Below are 18,966 nucleotides of genomic sequence, written 5' to 3' on the forward strand. Positions count from 1 at the left end.
AAAATTTTTGGAAGAAAATATAAGAGGATCTATAGGACCTTTGGTTAGGCTAAAATATGACACCAAAAGCATGGTCCATAAAAGAAAAAACTGGATAAATTGGACCTCACCAAAATTCAAATTTTTGTACTTGGAAAGATACCATTAAGATAATGAAAGACAAGCAAAATTAAGAGAAAATGTTTCCTAAGCACATATCTCATAAAAGTCTTGTATCCAGAATACACAAAGAACTCTTATAAATTAATTTAAAAAAAAACAAGCTTTCCAAATAGATAAAAGACCTGAACAGACTTTCCACCAAAGATTTACAAATGGCTAATAAGCACATGATAATATGCTTAATATCATCAGTCATTAGGGAAATATATATTAAAATGACAATGAGATACCATTTTGTGCTCAATAGAGTGAGTGCAAGTAAGACAGACAATTCCAAATGTCAGTGAGGATATAGAGAAATAGGAGCCTTTATCAGATGCTGATGGGAATCTAAATGGGCACTTAGAAAACACTTTGGCAGTTCATCAAAATATTAAATGTAAAACTACCATACAACCCAGCAATTCCACTCCTAGGTACCTATTCAAGAGAAATGAAACACATGTCCACATAATGACTTGCATAGAAATATTCACTGCAACATTATTCAGAGGAGCCGAAAATTGGAAACAACCAAAATGCCCACAGACTGGCAAATGAAAAGACAAATATGGTGTATATTCACAGAATAGAATGCTATTCAAGCAATAAAAAGAAATGAACTACTGATATCATGGATGAACCACCAAAATATTTCATAAAGTGGAAGAAGCCAGGGTGCCTGGGTGGCTCAGTTGGTTATCTGCCGTAGGCTCAGGTCATGATCTCAGGGTCCTGGGATTGAATCCCTCATCAGGCTCCCAGCTCAGTGGGGAGTCTGCTTCTCCCTCTCCCTCTGCCTCTCTCTCAGTCTCTCTCTGTCTCACATGAATACATTAAAAATTTTTTTAAAAAAAGGTGAAAGAAGCCAAGCACAAGAGCCCACGTATTTTATAATTACATTTATATTAGCCGTCTAGAAAAGCCAAATCTACAGAAACAGAATGTAGATTAGTAGTTGCCTAAGGTGGGATGCCTGGGTGGCTCAGTTGGTTGGGCAGCTGCCTTCAGCTCAGGTCATGATCCCAGCGTCCTGGGATCGAGTCCCACATCGGGCTCCTTGCTCATCGGGGAGCCTGCTTCTCCCTCTGCCTCTGCCTGCCATTCTGTCTGCCTGTGCTTGCTCTCTCTCTTTCTCTCTCTCTGACAAATAAATAAATAAAATCTTAAAAAAAAAAATAGTATGTCATTTTATAAGTGATGAACCTGAGCCTTAGAGAAATAAATAGGTCACAGCCTATAAAAAATATAGTAGCTATGGGACGCCTGGGTGGCTCAGTTGGTTAAGCAGCTGCCTTCGGCTCAGGTCATGATCCCAGCGTCCTGGGATCGAGTCCCACATCGGGCTCCTTGCTCATCGGGGAGCCTGCTTCTCCCTCTGCCTCTGCCTGCCATTCTGTCTGCCTGTGCTTGCTCTCTCTCCCTCTCTCTCTCTGACAAATAATTAAATAAAATCTTTAAAAAAAAATAGTTGCCTAAGGTTAGGAGAGGGAACAGGGATTAACTATAAATGATCATGAGGGACCTCATTGTGGGGATGAAAACTTTCTAAAATAGATATAAATTATTGAATTGTATACTTGAAATGGGGGAATTTTCTGATAGCCAAAATATATCACAATAACGTTATTTTTAAAATTATAGCTGACATATATATAGCACTAGTATGTACCATGGATTGTGTTGTGTTTAGCATGTAGCACCTCATTTACTCTTTATAACAGCCATATAAAGTAGGCAATATTTAACCCTCTTTCATGAATCAAGAAACTGAGGCACAGAGAGATGAGGTAACTTGCTAAAGCACACACAGCCCATAATTCGTAGAGATGGGATGCAAGCCCAGGTGGTCTGGCTCCACACACAATCTATGATCTTAGCTACAGCTTCCATTTGTGGGAGAGAAAAAATATGCAGATACGCTTGTATATGGCAATATGTGCAAGGATTCACAAGGAACTTTGACCAGTAATTCCCTCTGGGAAGTAGGAATGAGGGTGGGCAGGAGAGGGAAACAAATGTATTACTTTATACCACTTTGAACTCTGAATTTTTTATGCCTTTTATAATTCATGCATTCATTTTGTAGACAAGACACATCATTTTAAAATCAAAACACTGGTTATCTTTGATGTGTCAGATTTTTACATTTTTAATTTTTCCTGAACTTTTTGCTATTTTCTAAGTTCTTTGGGCTGTAGCTTCAGGCCAAGTTCTCAAAGAATTACCATGACATATTTTCTGTTACATTTCATTCTGCCGGTGTCAGAGCCCCAGGATGGGGCTGGAGCCAAGAAGGGTAAGGCTGAGGGCTGAGGAAGACTTGATGACAGAAGGGCCTGTGTTGCTTGCTCCCCTGCCAGCACCAGACTGTGACTAGGCTGGATCCACAAGCCTATGCTGAGCGGTAGTGTGCAGCTCTGAACAGCCGAGATGCCCTGGGGCACACTCTGGGGTCTGGCCGCTCAGAAATCGCTGTTATCCTGTAGGGGAGAGATCATCTACATGCACGCACATATGTGCACACAAACTTATTCAAAAGCACAGGTTTGGGTTTGTGTCTCCAGGATGAATGTGATTCTGCTTCAAGCACATGCGTGTGTCTGTGTGACAGAGGTGTGGGTTTTTTGGGTGGTTTTCCACATGGTATTGAGAGATATTCACAAGGGAATACAGTATGAAAACAGCAAAGTGTTGAGGAGTATCTTTACTCACATAGGAAGTATTTGCTTGTAAACTTGAGGAAGCATTCACTCTGACAAGATGCTTAAAAAAAAAATGGACAGGGTTGGGGTGCTTGGGTGACTCAAAGGGTTAAGCATCTGCCTTCGGCTCAGGTTATGATCCCAGAGGCCTGGAATCAAGCCCCGCATCATCCAATCCCAGCGTGAAGTCTGCTTCTCCCAATCCTTCTGCCCCTACCCCCTACTCATGCGCTCTTTCTCTTTCTCTCTCATAAATAAATAAAATCTTTTTTAAAAAAGGAAATGGATAGGATTAACGTTTACACTGTGATTAACTCTTTGTAAGCATTTCTTTGTTTTAATAACATTGTAGGGGCAGAGACTAACAGGATTTTTTAAAAGATTATATTTATTTATTTGAGAGAGAGAGAGAGCAGAGTGGCTGGAAAGGGCAAGAGAGAGAGAGAGAATCAGACTCGCCGCTGAGCAGGGAGCCACACATAGGACTGGATCCCACGACCCAGAGATCAGAACCTGAGCAGAAGACAGAGGCTTGACTGAGTCACCCAGGCGCCCCACAACAGGGTTGTTTTGTTTTTTTTTTTTTTTTGAAATATGTACTTGTAATTGAATGCGAACACTTTACAAGAGCATATTGTGAGAAAAGGAGATATTCTTTATCATGCAAACTTCCTTTTTTTTAAATTTCATATTCAATAAAGACTAATTAAAAGATACTTGAGGAAGAATCTTTTTTCTTTCATACTTCTCTTCTCTGGCTGTGGGCTAGCATGACATAATCCGCAGAGCCTTTTTGCTACTGAGACACAGAAAAATCCAATGAAAGAAGCATGGGGCTTCAGAGTCCAACAGATTGAAGTTCAAATCCCAGATCTACTACCACCTATGGGATCTTGGGCAGGTTATTTAACCTAATCTTCAGCTTTTTTGTGTTTTTTTTTTTTTTTTCTGAAACGATGGGGTAGGGCCACTTCCCCACACAGCTTCATTGACTGCAGCCCCTTACACAGTGCCTAGCAATTAGTAAGTGTTCAACAAACATTTGTTCTCTTATCTCCCCTGAGTAAGAGAAAAAAAGACTGTGCAGTCTACCTTCTTTTATATGTTAATTTTCCTGCTAAGGCAGTGCTTGACAGAGTGATAATGTATGGATGTTGTCCCTCATCTCTCCAAATCTCTTATACTATACCCCTAGGTATGTTTCCCTATGTCCACAGTGTAGCTGCTCTTCCTTTCCGATAATGATTCTGAGGAGTTGTATCACCCAGTTAGATGCTCTCATTTGTGAACTCATCATCTATATCCTGGTAAGCACCAGAACAGTTTGTTTTGAGGATGTCGCTTTCCCAGAAGAGATGGTGAGAAACTTGCGGGGAAAGCCTCTACAAGTTACTCCTCCAGTCGTCTTTGTTTTTCAAAAGAAAAATGTTGAGGACATGGTAATGAGACCACTACCGGATCCCGGAAGGACAGTCTTAACAAAAAGAATTTACATTCGCCTGATAATGCATGGGGTGGAGCTGACAATAAGGAACTCTGAAAACTGACTTGTTTCCCTCAATTCCCACAAACTATGTTACCCCTGGTGAAGGAACCAGTTCAGATGAGGGCCTACTGTGCATGGACTAGATATTATACGAGGAATTTTTTTTTAAGATTTTATTTATTTATTTGACAGACAGAGATCACAAGTAGGCAGAGACGCAGGCAGAGAGGGAGAGCGAGAAGCAGGCTTCCTGCTGAGCAGAGAGCCCAATGTGGGTCTCGATCCCAGGACCATGGGATCAGACCTGAGCCGAAGGCAGAGGCTTTAACCCACTGAGCCACCCAGGTGCCCCTATAGGAGAAATTTTTGACTTTTGAAAAGTGTTCACCATGCTAAGCTTTTCGGTATCAGAGCAGGGAGGAGGATACAAGCAACCTGCTATGACCAACACACAACCACAGTGTACAACCAGAGAGCAAGGGGTTAGGCCTTAATGATCATCTACATTTAATTCCTCCAAGGTCAGGGGCACTTGGGTAGCTCAGTCAGTTAAGCGTCTGCCTTTAGCTCAGGTCATGATTGAAGGGTCCTGGGGTCCTGCCCCGCATCACCCTTCTTGCTCAGCGGGAAGCCTGCTTCTCCCTCTCCCTCTCCCTCTCAAATAAATAAATAAAATCTTAAAAACAATTCCTCCAAGGTCAGCATAATCTGAGGAAGCCACACTTGAAAAGTAGGAGGAAGTAGGAGGAAATTAAAACAGTAAAGTAAACTAGAAAGAGCAGTAAAAGGGAAAGAAAGCAGGATATCACAAGGTCAAAAACAAAACAAAACAAAAAACAAGAATCTTCAGTGGCATCGAAAGTAACAATGAATTCAAAAAAGAGAAGCAGCAAAAAGTGATTTGACCAGGTGGAAGTTAGCAGTGGTTTCTGAGGTTAAGTGGTTTCTATTATTTAAACGATGGTTTATATAGAATGAGATGTTTAGATCAACAGCTTATTGCTCACAGAACATTAAAGAGCCATTATAATTAGATTCACTCACTCATTCATTTATTTCATTAGCATTTGCTGTGCTCTTACAAGTGCCTAATTTTACTAAGCTCTGTGGGGTAAGGGGACCTAATAGAAAAGCCATAATTAAATCATAATGGCTTCTCTCTCACAAGGAATCTGGGTGAAGTTTTAGACCTCTGACTTCAAAATGAGAGTCTCATTTCCCAGTAACTGTTTCAGTGTATGTATTCTTTTCTGATATATTAGCCTTTTTTTCCCTTTTTGAATTAAAAAAGTTGTTTGCCACATCACAGGCCAGGTGTCAACCTTGAAGGATAGCAAGCTTAAAAAAACCCCAAATCTCAATGTATCTTAGGTATGCAGTGAGGAAAGGTAGGAATGGTATTTATACCTTGTGTTAGGTTTTCTTTTTTTTTTTTTTTAACAAATACAAAAGCCTACACAGAATAGTCCAAAGGAACAAAAGTCTTAACAGTTTCACCAAAAAAAGCATCCATTGCTTTGCTTCTCTTTAATCAGTTTGGTTGGCCGCATCACTGGCAAAGTACCAACTTAGATTCTCACAGGAGGTTAAAAACATCAAGTCTCAAAGACGCCTATGTGAGCTCTGAGGGAACACAGAAATGGCATTTATACCTTGTATTAGGTATTTATTTCCATAAAAGTTTGATGCCTACCACATAAACCCAACCCCACAGGAATAAACCAAAGCTGCCAAGCTTTCCACATATTCAGAAAACATATCTGTGGAGCTCTGCTTCTCAAGGTGGAGTTCTGAGCTGCTTTGCAGTAAGTAACCTGGTGCCTGGAAGTGAGACAACCCACAGGTTGCCTTTGGCACATTGAAGGTGGTTGTGAATTTTCTAGTCAAGTGTGCACACGCACACATTAGCTATAAGGGACTTTTGTAACTGGCCAGCCAAAATAACAAACTTTAAAAATATATACACCATATAATTGACTCTCTCTGCTTGACTTATTTCACTCAGCATAATCTCCTCCAGTCCCATCCATGTTGATACAGAAGTTGGGTACTCATTCTTTCTGATGGAGGCGTAATACTCCATTGTATATACGGACCGTATCTTCTTTATCCATTCAACACAGAGGACATTGGGAGAGGAGAGAACTGAGTTGGGGGAAATCGGAGGGGAAGATGAACCATGAGAGACTGTGGACTCTGAGAAACAAACTGAGGGTTTTGGAGGGGAGGGGGGTGCGGGGTTGGGCAAGGCTGGTCATAGGTATTGTGAAGGGGACATATTGCATGGAGCACTGGGTGTGGTGCATAAACAATGAATCTTGGAACACTGAAAAAAAATAGAGGAAAATATATGTAGAAGAAAAAAATACACCAACCCACCTACACCGTGATGTGTTTTCTTTTTCCTACATTCCACATTTTCTGGGGTTTTTCTCTTTTTAACAATGAGAAAAAATGGGGGCGCCTGGGTGGCTCAGTCAGTTAAGCGTCTGCCTTAGGCTCAGGTCATGATCCCAGGGTCCTGGGACCCAAGGTCCTGGGATCTAGTCCCGCATCAGGCTCCCTGCTCAGGGGGCAGTCTGCTTCTCCCCTCTCCCCCCAAATAAAAATAAAATCTAAAAAAAAATGAGGAAAAACTTTTAACTTAAAAAAAAACTACTTAAGGACAACTTTATCAGGTCCTTCTAGGCCATCCTAGTGAGATGTACCTACTTAACACTGCTTAGATTATCCTTTAAATCAGCTTCACTAAGTCCAATAGCCAAAAATCTGATCTACTACATTTGGAAAGCCACTATTTTTTTCAACTGTTTTATCACTTTATCTTAAAAGTCAGAACTGTCAAATGTTTTAATGGAAAATATTCCTTCTGCGATAACTCCAAGCATATATAAGACATGTACCCACCACAAATCACTATGAATCTTAACTAGTTTTTGCCCACTTTATAACTGATTAACTCTCCCTTACCATCAGATTCAAGGACGGTGGATGTGTGCCAGAGAAGAGCTAGGTTCTACTAATGGATGTGTAAAGAAACCCAAAACCAAGGAAATTTCCCCATCTCAGCTCAAATTTTAATTGTTCATTTCCTCATTACTCCAAAGATACAGTGTATCTCTCCCTATCCAACTTCTTAATGTAAACTAGGCAATCAAAATAGTCCCAGCTCCAGGAGAATGCTAAGCATATGCTATTTCATAATATGGAATGTAATCCTTTCACAGGGAATAGTTTTTGTAAACAAAGACTTTTTAAAAAATGAAACAGAGTGAAGACCTCCGTTTTACATCTCCTATCTAAAATTGCACCTCAAGTAGAAATGTGGGGCTTAGTTTTCTCAGTGGAAAACAACCATCCCAGCAGATTTTCTACAAGTTAAACATGATGATTTTAGAGGAAAACAACATTTATTGCGTGAAAAATTTATATTTAATCAAAGGTACAAACCAAAACTAAGATTATTATAGTTGACCTTAATACTGACAACTGAGTCACATCAACCTGATAAATAGTGGTTAAAGCTAATGAAGATGAGTTGCTTTCAATTCCTAAGGAAAATACAGTAATTCCAACACCATTAAGTAATAATTAGAACCTTTCAAATATAAATTTGAGAGCAAAACAGACACTAAGGAAAATATTTTAACATGATGCAAATTATACAATAATTTTAACTCGTCTGGGAAGGGGCCAGTTCAGGTGGGTCAATTTTCTATCACACTACATCAGCAAATTCAGAGGGGTCGCTTTGTAACACTACAACAAAACAGAAGATTCACAATGCAATTTTGGAAAATAAAAGTCAAGAGGAACACGGTATTGCATCATTTACAATTTACTAGCTCTTCCAGTGTTTCACAGTGATACAGGGGTTTCAATGATCTAACATCAATGGGACAAAAGGTGGACTTAAACTGCACACGTCTTGATTGAATCAGACTACTGATAAAAGTTTTTGGTCTACAGTAAGAAGTAGTAGGTAGTCTTCCATCCAGGCAATTTTATAGCTCACAGGGGGTAATGTAAATGTCCTAAAAGTAAAGAAAAAAAAGTTAACTGACTTGCAACACAAATTCCAACAGCTGTATGCGCTCGCACACGTGAGCATCTATTCATGTGTTCCCCGTCAGCGGCTTAATTAAAATGTGAAGGGCACCCTCGGGGATTAATTCAGCCAGCAACAGTTCTCGTGGTTTACCGTTCCAATACTGAAGTTATTGAAACACCTTTTCCCCAAACCTGGTTCCAGTTTAGGCTAGATGTGTTTATTGCTCTATGAGTTCATCAGAGGAGTGTGGTAAATGAAGACTCGGGAAAATGCCAATATCGGAAGCAGAGTGTCCTTGCCCGGGAACCTCACTAGTAAGGTAAGAGGTCACTCTTGGGATTCTCCAATTCCCTTCAGTGTAGGTCCAAATTTGTTAGAAAGGGGACCCCTCAGGATCTTTAGACTGACATGTCAGTAAACCCCCAAAGGCTCGTCTGCCCCTTGTGGCCACGCCTTGCATGTAAAGACCTGATCTAACTGTGCAGGCCTAACACAATACCAGCCAGATTTGAATGCACCACTCGATAAGACCTCGGAAAACTCGGTCCATCCATCACATGCACGGGCTGAAGTAAACACTGATAGAGAGCTGAGGACTAAAATGAACATACCTTAAAGTTCAAGAGGAATAGGCCCATGGTTTGTTGTTTACACTATCTCATACTGGTTATTTGTTATGGCACGAGAGAGGCAGTAGGCTAGAAAGATTCCTATCAGCTAGAAATAAAATACAAACAAAAATTAAACACATACACACACACACAAAAGAGCTTAAAGACCTCAGGATACATGTTTATTTTCCTTTCTCTTCGAATTCACTAATTATTTCCTTCCTTAAGTTTCTCTCGGCAGTTATGTTTGATAATTTGCAGTTCCTGGATCACATTCAAAGAATATACGGGAAGTTTTACTACTACTATGACCTGGAGTTTCACAACTGTCACTAACAAAAATCATTCAAGAAAAATCTTAACTGTCCTAAGTCTGGGGGAAACTTATCAGATAACCTGTCAGCTATCAGAACAAAAATGGCATGGCTTAGACATGGCATGGCCTGAAAAATGGCATGGCATCTCATCACGTCAAATCTCCATCGGCGAAGGCAGAGATTTTCTTGAAAGCTCTAAGACAGAGCTGCAACTATGGATTTGTTCTGTAATTTCCGGGCTGTCCGGTAAGCTAGCCACTAGCCACATGTAGCTTTTGAGCACTTCAAATGGGGCTCGAGTAACTGAGGAACTGAATTTTTTATTTTATTTAATAATTAAAACCTTTCGAAGGTGCTAGTGGCTATTTTATTGGGCAGTGCAGACTCAGTTGTAGGTATGCCTAATGCTTGAGAGATATGTTAAGATTAGTCTTCCAAAACCAATTACATAGGTCAAAATGAAGTATATCCATTCTTTTCGTTTTGTCTCCACGATGTTGAATATAGGACAAACCCCCATCCCCTAAGAAAAATTGCTTAGAGCCACAATACAAACTTTTCACGGTATGGTGAGAAGCAGCACAACTCAGGAGATAGAATTTGACTCGCAGCATAGCACGTCCCCAGTATGACAGGCACGTATTGAATGTGGGGTTGCCTGATCTAAGTTCTTGTAGGTCAGAACTTATAAGGAACTTACCAGGCAGCTGCAGCCCAGGAAAAGAAAAAATCTGAACCATGTTTTAGAATCTTGACTGCACAGCAAAACAAGGTTCCCATCTAGCTCATGTTTTAATTAATGAACTAGAATGCTGGAGAAATGCCATACCCGAGGGCACCAAGTATATGCTACTAGGAGTTAATTCTAAGCCTTGCTTTTTGTAGTTTCAAGGCATGCAAGGCCATGATTTAAAAAAAAAAAAAAAAAGCAGATGAACAGGGAATAAAAATCTGGAGAAGTCTCTTTGTGAAAATAGTGTGGGAGAACAAAAGATCCAAGACATCAAAAAATTGGAATGAAAATAGCAAAACATCCCCTCCCAAATAAAACAAAGCTAAACAGACCCAGACACAAAGGACTATGTATATTTCACATACAAAATAAAAGCAGCGGGGAGTCTGTGAAAATGTTACTTCTCGGAAATGCCCTGAAGCCTTCTGAGTGGAAATCCGGCTAACACCGAACACGAGTGATGAGACATTCCTAATAAGGACTTACCTGGAAGCAAGCAACTCCAAAAGAAATTCCGGCAACCACTCCCATTTCTGACTCTACAATGGTCATCACCTTTATAAAACAACCCTAATGGGAAAGGAAAAAAAGAATATTAAGTACAGCACAAGCAATAACGAACGCTTGGATCATCCATCTCTGCCAAAAGATGAGCTTTAGCTACCTCAGCCTTTGTCATTTCATTAAAATTCACTCTTTCATATAACATATCCTATTTCCTTTCAAGCACAATGCTCTGACAGAAGTCTGAAGAACAGAAGTTCCACCTTTTGGATTATGCATTTAAAAGTGTTATTTGCGGGGTGCCTGGGTGGCTCAGTGGGTTAAAGCCTCTGCCTTTGGCTCAGGTCATGATCCCAGGGTCCTGGGATCAAGCCCCGAGTCGGGCTCTCTGATCAGCAGGGAGCCTGCTTCCTCCTCTCTCTCTGCCTGCCTCTCTGCCTACTTGGATCTTTGTCTGTCAAATCAATAAAATCTTTAAAAAAAAACCAAAAGTGTTATTTGCTAGTTGTGTGAACTCAAGTCACAAATTGAGCTTCAGTTTCCTCATTTGTTCAATGAGAATAATACCTGCCCCACATATTTCAGATCGTATCTATTGTGAGGAAAAAATTAAAAACTGAGTTAACTCTGTATTCAGTTAATATTTTCAAATAAAAAAAATTAAAGGCTCCTTACTTCATTATTTATTTTATCTGCATCTCTCTGTGGAGAACAATTTTCAAGTTTGCAGCAACTCTTGGGAAATCCTTTTTCTGAGTAATAATTAGTATCCTTCCAATCTCTAAAGTCGGTGACACCACAACAATGCAACTGAAAAAAAATCCAACAAAATCATTCATAGTTCACATCACAGCATTGTAGTCAAACACTTAACCTATCATCTTAGATGGCAATTTGTGCTCAAAACATTATACTTAATGATGTCTATCCTAATATTTTAATGTGTCTGTTCTCAACTGGCATTATAATTCAAGAGATAAGCTCCTTTTTCTAAATACCAAGTGTAACCCTTTTAGACTGGCCACCTTTTCCTGCTGAGTGGTACTAACAGTACTTGGTCTGTGATGTGAGGAAAGAAGAGGTGTACATGTGAGGAGAATGATAAGGAGAAGATGGAGATATGTCACTTAGTACCATCCCACACATCTTTTCCAGGGACATATTTTCTCCTGATTTAATTGTAGTGAGAATGTCATACAAGTGGACAACATCTAGTAGTCAGGGGTCTATCCTCTTCTCTAAAGGGATAAGGATGTGTTCCCCTTTTGAGAAGCCACCACCTATGACCACTTACCTTATTTTGAATCTTGTCTACTGCGTCGCTTCTATAATCTCCCGTAGAGTTATACTGCTTTAAAATTTTCTCATAATTATTCTTAAAACTGTTCTTAATCTACAGCAAAGAAATGCAATGTCAGTAAAGAAAGATTCTAGAAAATTCTTTTGGTTTCTATGCCAAATAAAAAAATCCCCCACATCTGACCAAGGGTCATATTTTTGACAGCAACAACATGCATGGTAATTAACTTCTATGGTCCAATCCTGTCCTCTATGAGCTATAATCTAGCTTGGGGATTACTAAGCAAAATTTTACAATAAAAGATAACTGCTCGTGTTCAAAGTGCTATGGGAGCTTTTATTCAAAAGTGGCAGCTCTCTACTGCTGTATCCCTCCCCCAACTTTTCTCTATTTTAAATTAAGTAAAAATTTGATGCCTACAGGATTTTTAAGCTACAAAACCTTACTTTGGGAGACTGCACTGCCACTTCGTAAAACACTCTCTTTGGGGAGCCTTCAATACTCACTGAGTGATTTCCCAACCCCAGTTTTAACAGTGGAAGCCCAATTTCTACTTCAATATTAAAGTTTTGATCTGCATTAAGTATATCCAATTTTTTAAAGTGTGGCATAAGGGAGAATACAGTTGTGTTATCAGTTTTGCACTTTAAATATTTTCCTATCAGTAAGGTTATAAATTGTACTATCTCCACTTTAATAGGTACTTGTACGCAGAAAAAGAACTGGAAATCCATGTAATTATGGGTACCTGTAATTTTCGTCTAGTAACTGTCAGTCTAAAATTTTCTAAATTTTTTTTATATTACAAGTGGGCTAGAATTTTTACAAGAAAGCCATTATTGTCAGCTACAGTTTGAATAGTAAGCTTTAAAAGTGTTCTGAACTAACTGTTTTTATCTCTGGGAGGATAAATTTTAACATATTAAGGTTCCCAAATTCAGGCTTACCTCATGTCTGAAAACAAATCCTACGATGGCAGCGACCAGTTCAACCAAAAAAATGAGAGTCAGAAACATTGCATACTGTGGGATAAAAAGAAAGTCCACGTCAGCATAAATAAGATACATCACAGCTGCAAGGGTAGTCAAAGAAAAAAAATAGTCTACTCAATCAGTTCAGCATGTTTTTATTAAAAAGGACAGGGAAAACACAACAAAAGTGGGAACTGGCAGCAGAGCTGTTACTTAGGAAGAAAGAGGAGAAACTGAAAGGGCCATGGTCAGTTTCAAGAAACAAAGTCAACAACATATAAGACTTTTCTAAAATCAAGAATCAATTCTAAGGAAAAGAAGGACTCACCAATTTTAACATCCATGCAGAAGCTCGGCAGGTAGCAAAACAGCCGAAGGTGCCCAATAGAATAATGACAGAACCAGTACCAATGAGCACAAAGGGCACATTGGTGGCCTTCTCATTCAAAAGGGAAAAATAATTCTCCAGGCTCACCTTGCCCCAAATACCCACGGCAAGAAGGATGACACCAGTGATCTACGTAGGAAATCAGAGAACAGAAAGTTATACACTGTATACCGCAGCACCTTCAAACCACAAACCACCAGGTATTTAAGAAACAACAGGTATGAGAAATGATTTAGCAGTCTGTGGCCACAGAGCCGTGGCTGGGATGTGGGAGACAAGGGCTAGGAAGGAGATCTGCAAGTAAGGATAGGCCTTGATAAATCCACGCTAGATCACCAGGTAGCCCAGGTAGCCAGGGCAAAACCAGGCGGACAGCTAGAGAAGGCATCTTAACAAAATTCTTAAACCTCATCTGTTTCTTTTTGTTGGTTTTTTTGGTTTGTTTTGTTTTGTTTTTGGTACAAACCGGAGTCCATAGCCTATCTGTCCTAGGGACAACAATTTATTCAACTGCTTTACTCTCGCCATAGGAAGAAAACCTTCCTGGAGGAGGGAAAAAAAGTGTCTCTATGAGTTCCAGAAACTTCTCCCTTCTCCCCACCCCAGTTCAGAGAGGAGCAAAGCGTACAAAGGGACAGTACACAAAAGCAAGCCCAAGCATAGGTTGGCGGGAGTACAGCCATTACCATACTTACCTGCGAAATACTCCCCTCTTACGAAGCAGTGAAAAGAAAGAGACTATTATGCGGGTGAGCCCACAGAGGGGCAGGGCAAGCCTCGCCTCTCTCAACGGTCCGGGGTCACCCTCTGCGAGCTCTGGGGTGTCCACTCCCTTCCTGGTCCCCCTGCATCGAATTCGAACCCTAAGCACGTCCGTGTCCCAGCACAGCCTACTGGCTGCCATTCTCCGGGACCCTGACCCCCGGCGCGGTCAAGATGCCCCAGCTGGAGCCCCAGCAACTCTTCGCCGGCGCCGGGTTCCAGGCAGGTACAGCCTCCCGAACCCCACCCGCGTCTATCTCCCCTCCCCGGCCTCCCTCCTCATCCCCCAGACCTTCGCGCCCTCTGCTCAGGGTCACACCCCTCACCCAAGCCCAAGACCCCCTCCCGTCCCCGGGCTCCATCTCTCACCCAGAAGATGAAAGTGTAGATCAAGAGAACGCTCTTGAAGCAAGTGATGACTGGTTTGGTCTGCAGTCTCCGAGACGGGGACGCCATGACTAGCCCAAGACCCTGCCCCGCCGCACCGGGCACTCGGAGCGGAGCGAGAGAGACACAGAGTCCCCGAGTCTCCCCGGAAACTGCCGGAAACTTACGAGCGTCTACAACTGAGAAAAGCCGGAAACACTGTACAGTTTTCTAGAGGGTAAAGTCTTGGGAGGCTACCCGGAAAGTGACGACAATTTCCGAGCGCCCCCTGCTGCAGGTTACCGAAAACTGTATGCAAAGGTTCTAGTGCCGGGAATTTCTTAGATCTTCAAGTGGAGCTAGCTTCATTTTTTCTCTGAATCTTTCCCGCCCCCCACCCCTCCCCCGCCCTTATAACTTGGTCATATTGTTCTATCACCAGCAGCGCCAGCAGCGCTTTGAGATTCGGCCTCGCCGGCCCCTGGTGCCCTAGAGGGAAAGAAAGGAATGAAAAGAGGTTAAAAGTGACCCAGGAGTATTTTATTACATGGCCAAATACCAAGAAGCATATTTCCAAAGAGAAACAGATTGCAAAGCGACACGTACAGTCATAGGTTTTTAGACACAAACCGAGCAAAAGTGAAATCTACCTGAGTGGGGGAATTAGGCGATTTCTTTTTCCAGGAGGCTGAAACCTAAAGTCACACCTCTAAGAGCAAAGCCAAAACTAGAGATCACTGTGCTTTTCAATCCCCTCCCCTGTTGAACACAAGCTACATATGGTATTGGGTTGTGGAGTGTCTGTCCATTCCCCTAAAATTCTCCCAATTGCTTAGATCTTTCTAGCCTTAAAAGGCATTTGAAGTTCCATACATCTGTGAAATGGGATGTCTCTATTTCATAAAGGATGCATCTGCATGTGCTTTGCTCGGCCCACAAGAATAAGTGCAGATATTTGAGTTAGTAGTTACAAAAACGGGTTAATTCTATGCCTATTGTTACAGGGGAGAAAAGAAATGAGCCTAGACATTATAGATACTGTTTCCTGCTTTCTGGCACCTTTTAGGCTTCAAGAGTGACCAAATGAAACATTCAAATTGCCCTCAATTTAAATAGATCATTTACTTTTCATGGGAACCTCAGAATAGGGAGGTCTTTTTTATCTAGTCAGGTTCAAAACACATTTACAAAATGAATTAAAATACAAATGAATTAATGAAGTGCTATTGGCATCCTGGTCTACCATTTTACTCAAGGACATTAGTTTGATCCCTAGCATTCATCTTTCTAGAAATTCAGGACAGGTGTAATCAAGAAGAAAATATCACCATTGGTTGTCAAGACTTAATTTTCTGTTTAGTGGAAAATATGCACTTTGTGAAACTTTCTCTGGACCTTCTTGCTCCCTCCATAAAAATATATCCTTATGAGAAAAAACATTACTTCTAGGAAATCTGAACTGATACCTAACACCAAGAGTACTATAGATCTGTATGTTCCTTTACCCACATGGTGAGACAGAGCATTGTAATGTCAACCAAAAACAAGTCAATTCTTAAGAAAAGTTTATCACTGGACAGTCCTAGTGAATTATGGTGTCTAGGCATTTGAAGCATGGAAGTGTGGTTTTTTTTCCTATTAAATCATATATGTAGATAGCTCCACGTTTCTGTATTATGTATCATGAACCGGTTGGTCAATACGACAGCACAGAGTATGTTTTAAGGTCTGGTTTCTCAACTAGAGTGTAAGCTCTTCGAGGGCAGAGACTGTGTGTCCACTGAGTGTGAGCTGTTTCTTGGAAGAATGGCAGTAGAAGACAGTATCAGTTACCTAGGCAACCCATCACATCATAATGGACACAAGCCTAACATCACAGTGGGTGTTTCCTGTATTGCTATTGTATTGTCTAGGAGAAGTGACACCCAAACTGTTTTTGCTTGAAACCTTGCTTTAAGCATAGACCACAGTACCAGACAAGAAAGTTCCATTAACTTGGTTACACACAGCTTCTCTGTACCTCAAATATTGACCTGGGACCAGCTCCTCTAGCATCATGCCAGATGTCTGAGGTCCAAGAGAGCAACTACTGGAGAATGAATATTGCACCAACAGCCTTTACACTAAAATTTTATCCCGAAACTTTAAAAGCCTAACATATAAACACATGGAGAGAATGGGTAAATGATACAACTATACACCTATAAACACCGAAGGAAAGTTATCAGGGAATATAGCCGATGTCAATTTTGAAAGTAACACGCATGCTGTCACTACAGGAAATGAGGTTGAGGGAGGCTCCAAGTAAATGCAAAGCTTTCTTCCTAGGCTAAATAACACTATCTGAGGGGTTCTCATATTAAAATAAGTATCAAGGGAAGTCTTGCTAACTCTGTCATCGTAAATGGAAGCTTCCTCTGAAGCTTAGGTTTGTACCATGTTCTGGAAGGGATTTTCGTTGTGAGCCTGAGAGTGAAGAAATATTTTTGCAGCTGAAGAGAAAACAAAACAGTCAAAGCAAAAGCCGCATTTTACTTCCAAGAATGTGTTGATTTTCTGCCTCTCCCTTCCTCTGTCACTACAACCCTGCTCTGTTTGAGTAACACTCAGTGCCAAATTAAACCAAAGGCCGACATGGAATTAAATATTCCTAGGGCCACAGCGCCTTGTACCACCACCTCCCACCCTGCCATGCCACTAGACCCAGAAGTTCAGTTTACTTCAAATTTAGGCCTGGGTCTGGGCCCAAACCCAGAACAAAGGGGCATCTAATCCCATCTAAGGCAATGTAAATAGTAATTCATAAGTAATAAATCATAAGATGCATTTATTCTTTAAAGTATTAATACTGTAATATATAATTGTGTTATTGATATTACATTGTATTATATATTATATATTATATAGTAACTGTAATACTGACCCTTGAATATGTAGCAACCATGGTTGCTAAGCACTTGACAGGTGGTAACTCATGTCTACATCACAAAAGCCCCTATTGTGAGGTCAAGACTGCCACTGCCCTTATGTTACAGATGAGGAAACAGGTTCAGAGGCTAATGTGCCGAGGATGAAGCTTTGCAAACTTCTGTTTCTCTCACCAGAAACAGGGCCCACTCTGTGATGAGACATGGCTGCTGTTGTATAAACAGCTGTCTTGGCTGGGAACAACCCAAGCAAAGACTGCTGTGTTCAGACATTTCGCCATTAACAAGGGCTTTTAAAAGCCCCTGAAGCACAAGAGCCTTGATGATCTCCCCAATTCGGCCTTGTACTTGGGGTTTTTGTTGAGTTTTACTTTTGTCTTCATTCCAGTAGCCCAATCACCTAAGAAGGAACCCTGCCCATCCCAGAGTGGCAAGGCAGAGAAGTCAATACTTTTTCTGGTTCACACTATTTTCCTCCCTCATGTTTGATGCTGAAAAGAGGAAAAAGGAATATAGTTTCCTTAAGTATTGTTGCTGTTTGTTTTACATTCAATATTTAGTAGGGATTTGTATCCCTTAAAAATTTCCTGTGACCTTCAAGATTAAGTTTAAATGTTGTTCCTTGGCATTTAAACTATGCTTCCCCCAGCAAATATATCAGCTTATTTCCTACTGCTTTGCCAGCATGACTTTTCTGTTCTGCAATAAACCAGTATGATTATATCCCAATAAACAATATCTGTTCCCTGCTCCCTTCCCTGTCTCCAACCCCACTCTGAATTCCTACTCCCTACTTAAGGCGCATCCCAACCCCAACTCAATGAGAGCGTTCCTCTGCCCCCTTTATCCGTACCCCCGACCCCCGCCCACACACGCTTCTAGTTCTAGTATCAAACCTCATAGTCTGACCACTCACACTAACTCAGACCCTTAGTTAATTACAAGAGTACCTGTTTTCTTCTCCACTTACCTGTCTTACTCCTGCTATCTACATGTTCAGAAACTACTGAAGAGCCAATGTGGCAGGGTCCTGCGCCCCCTTTTATACTCTCTCCAATGCCCTAGGACACAATACTCAATTGATGAGCTCATTTGGTGCTCAGCCAATCCCTGTTAAGCTCCTTGGTCAGAGCTGGTCTGTGAGACTAACCATTTAGTAGTGACTTGAGGTTTGATTAATTAAATTAATTAAACTGAATGTCTAAACCACCCCAGTGTCACACTGTCATAAACAAAATAATTAAGTTAAGCTGCTTGGTAATGTCTTGGAACATTACTGTTCCCAGTCTTAGGAACCAGTGAAAAAACATCAACTATTTCACTCAGAATACATCTTATCTCTTATTCACATAATGTCTTTCCCATTTTCATTTTCTAGTACCTTTTCTAGAATACCTTCAATTACCTAGGGCTAAGTGCCCATCATAAAATTTAAAAGCATGTCCTGCTTACTTTCTTAAAATCTCATATTTTCACATTACAGCCATCAGATAAATATCATTTAAACAGATAATTTAAACATCACCATTTAAATAGATAATTCATATGTACAATTTTAAAAAGTAGTTTCCCGAATAGGAGTATCTTTATTCTTGTTGTCTCTTGTGTATTCTCATTGTTCCTTTTCTGAAATTCTCTTCTGTGTCTAGTTCTCATTCACTATTTTCCCATCTACTCTCAGATTCTCCATGAATCCTCTCCTCC

At 40.7% G+C, this 18,966-nt stretch overlaps 1 protein-coding gene across 1 annotated transcript; it reads right to left on the minus strand.

The window, feature by feature from the left end:
* Nucleotides 1-7,862: 7,862 nt before the first annotated feature.
* On the minus strand, nucleotides 7,863-18,267 carry LOC111159178 (tetraspanin 6). Its single transcript, XM_022521616.1, has 9 exons — nucleotides 18,233-18,267; nucleotides 14,339-14,824; nucleotides 13,148-13,336; nucleotides 12,796-12,870; nucleotides 11,843-11,941; nucleotides 11,224-11,358; nucleotides 10,531-10,614; nucleotides 8,995-9,100; nucleotides 7,863-8,366 (listed from the first exon to the last, which is right to left on the minus strand). Exons 2-8 carry the CDS (start codon nucleotides 14,423-14,425, stop codon nucleotides 9,032-9,034), a joined length of 738 nt encoding a protein of 245 aa, XP_022377324.1. The 5' UTR covers nucleotides 14,426-14,824; nucleotides 18,233-18,267; the 3' UTR covers nucleotides 7,863-8,366; nucleotides 8,995-9,031.
* Nucleotides 18,268-18,966: the final 699 nt, after the last annotated feature.

This window comes from Enhydra lutris, unplaced genomic scaffold, assembly GCF_002288905.1.
Source record: "Enhydra lutris kenyoni isolate GAN:26980312 unplaced genomic scaffold, ASM228890v2 scaffoldscaffold67, whole genome shotgun sequence".
Taxonomy (NCBI): Eukaryota; Metazoa; Chordata; class Mammalia; order Carnivora; family Mustelidae; genus Enhydra; species Enhydra lutris.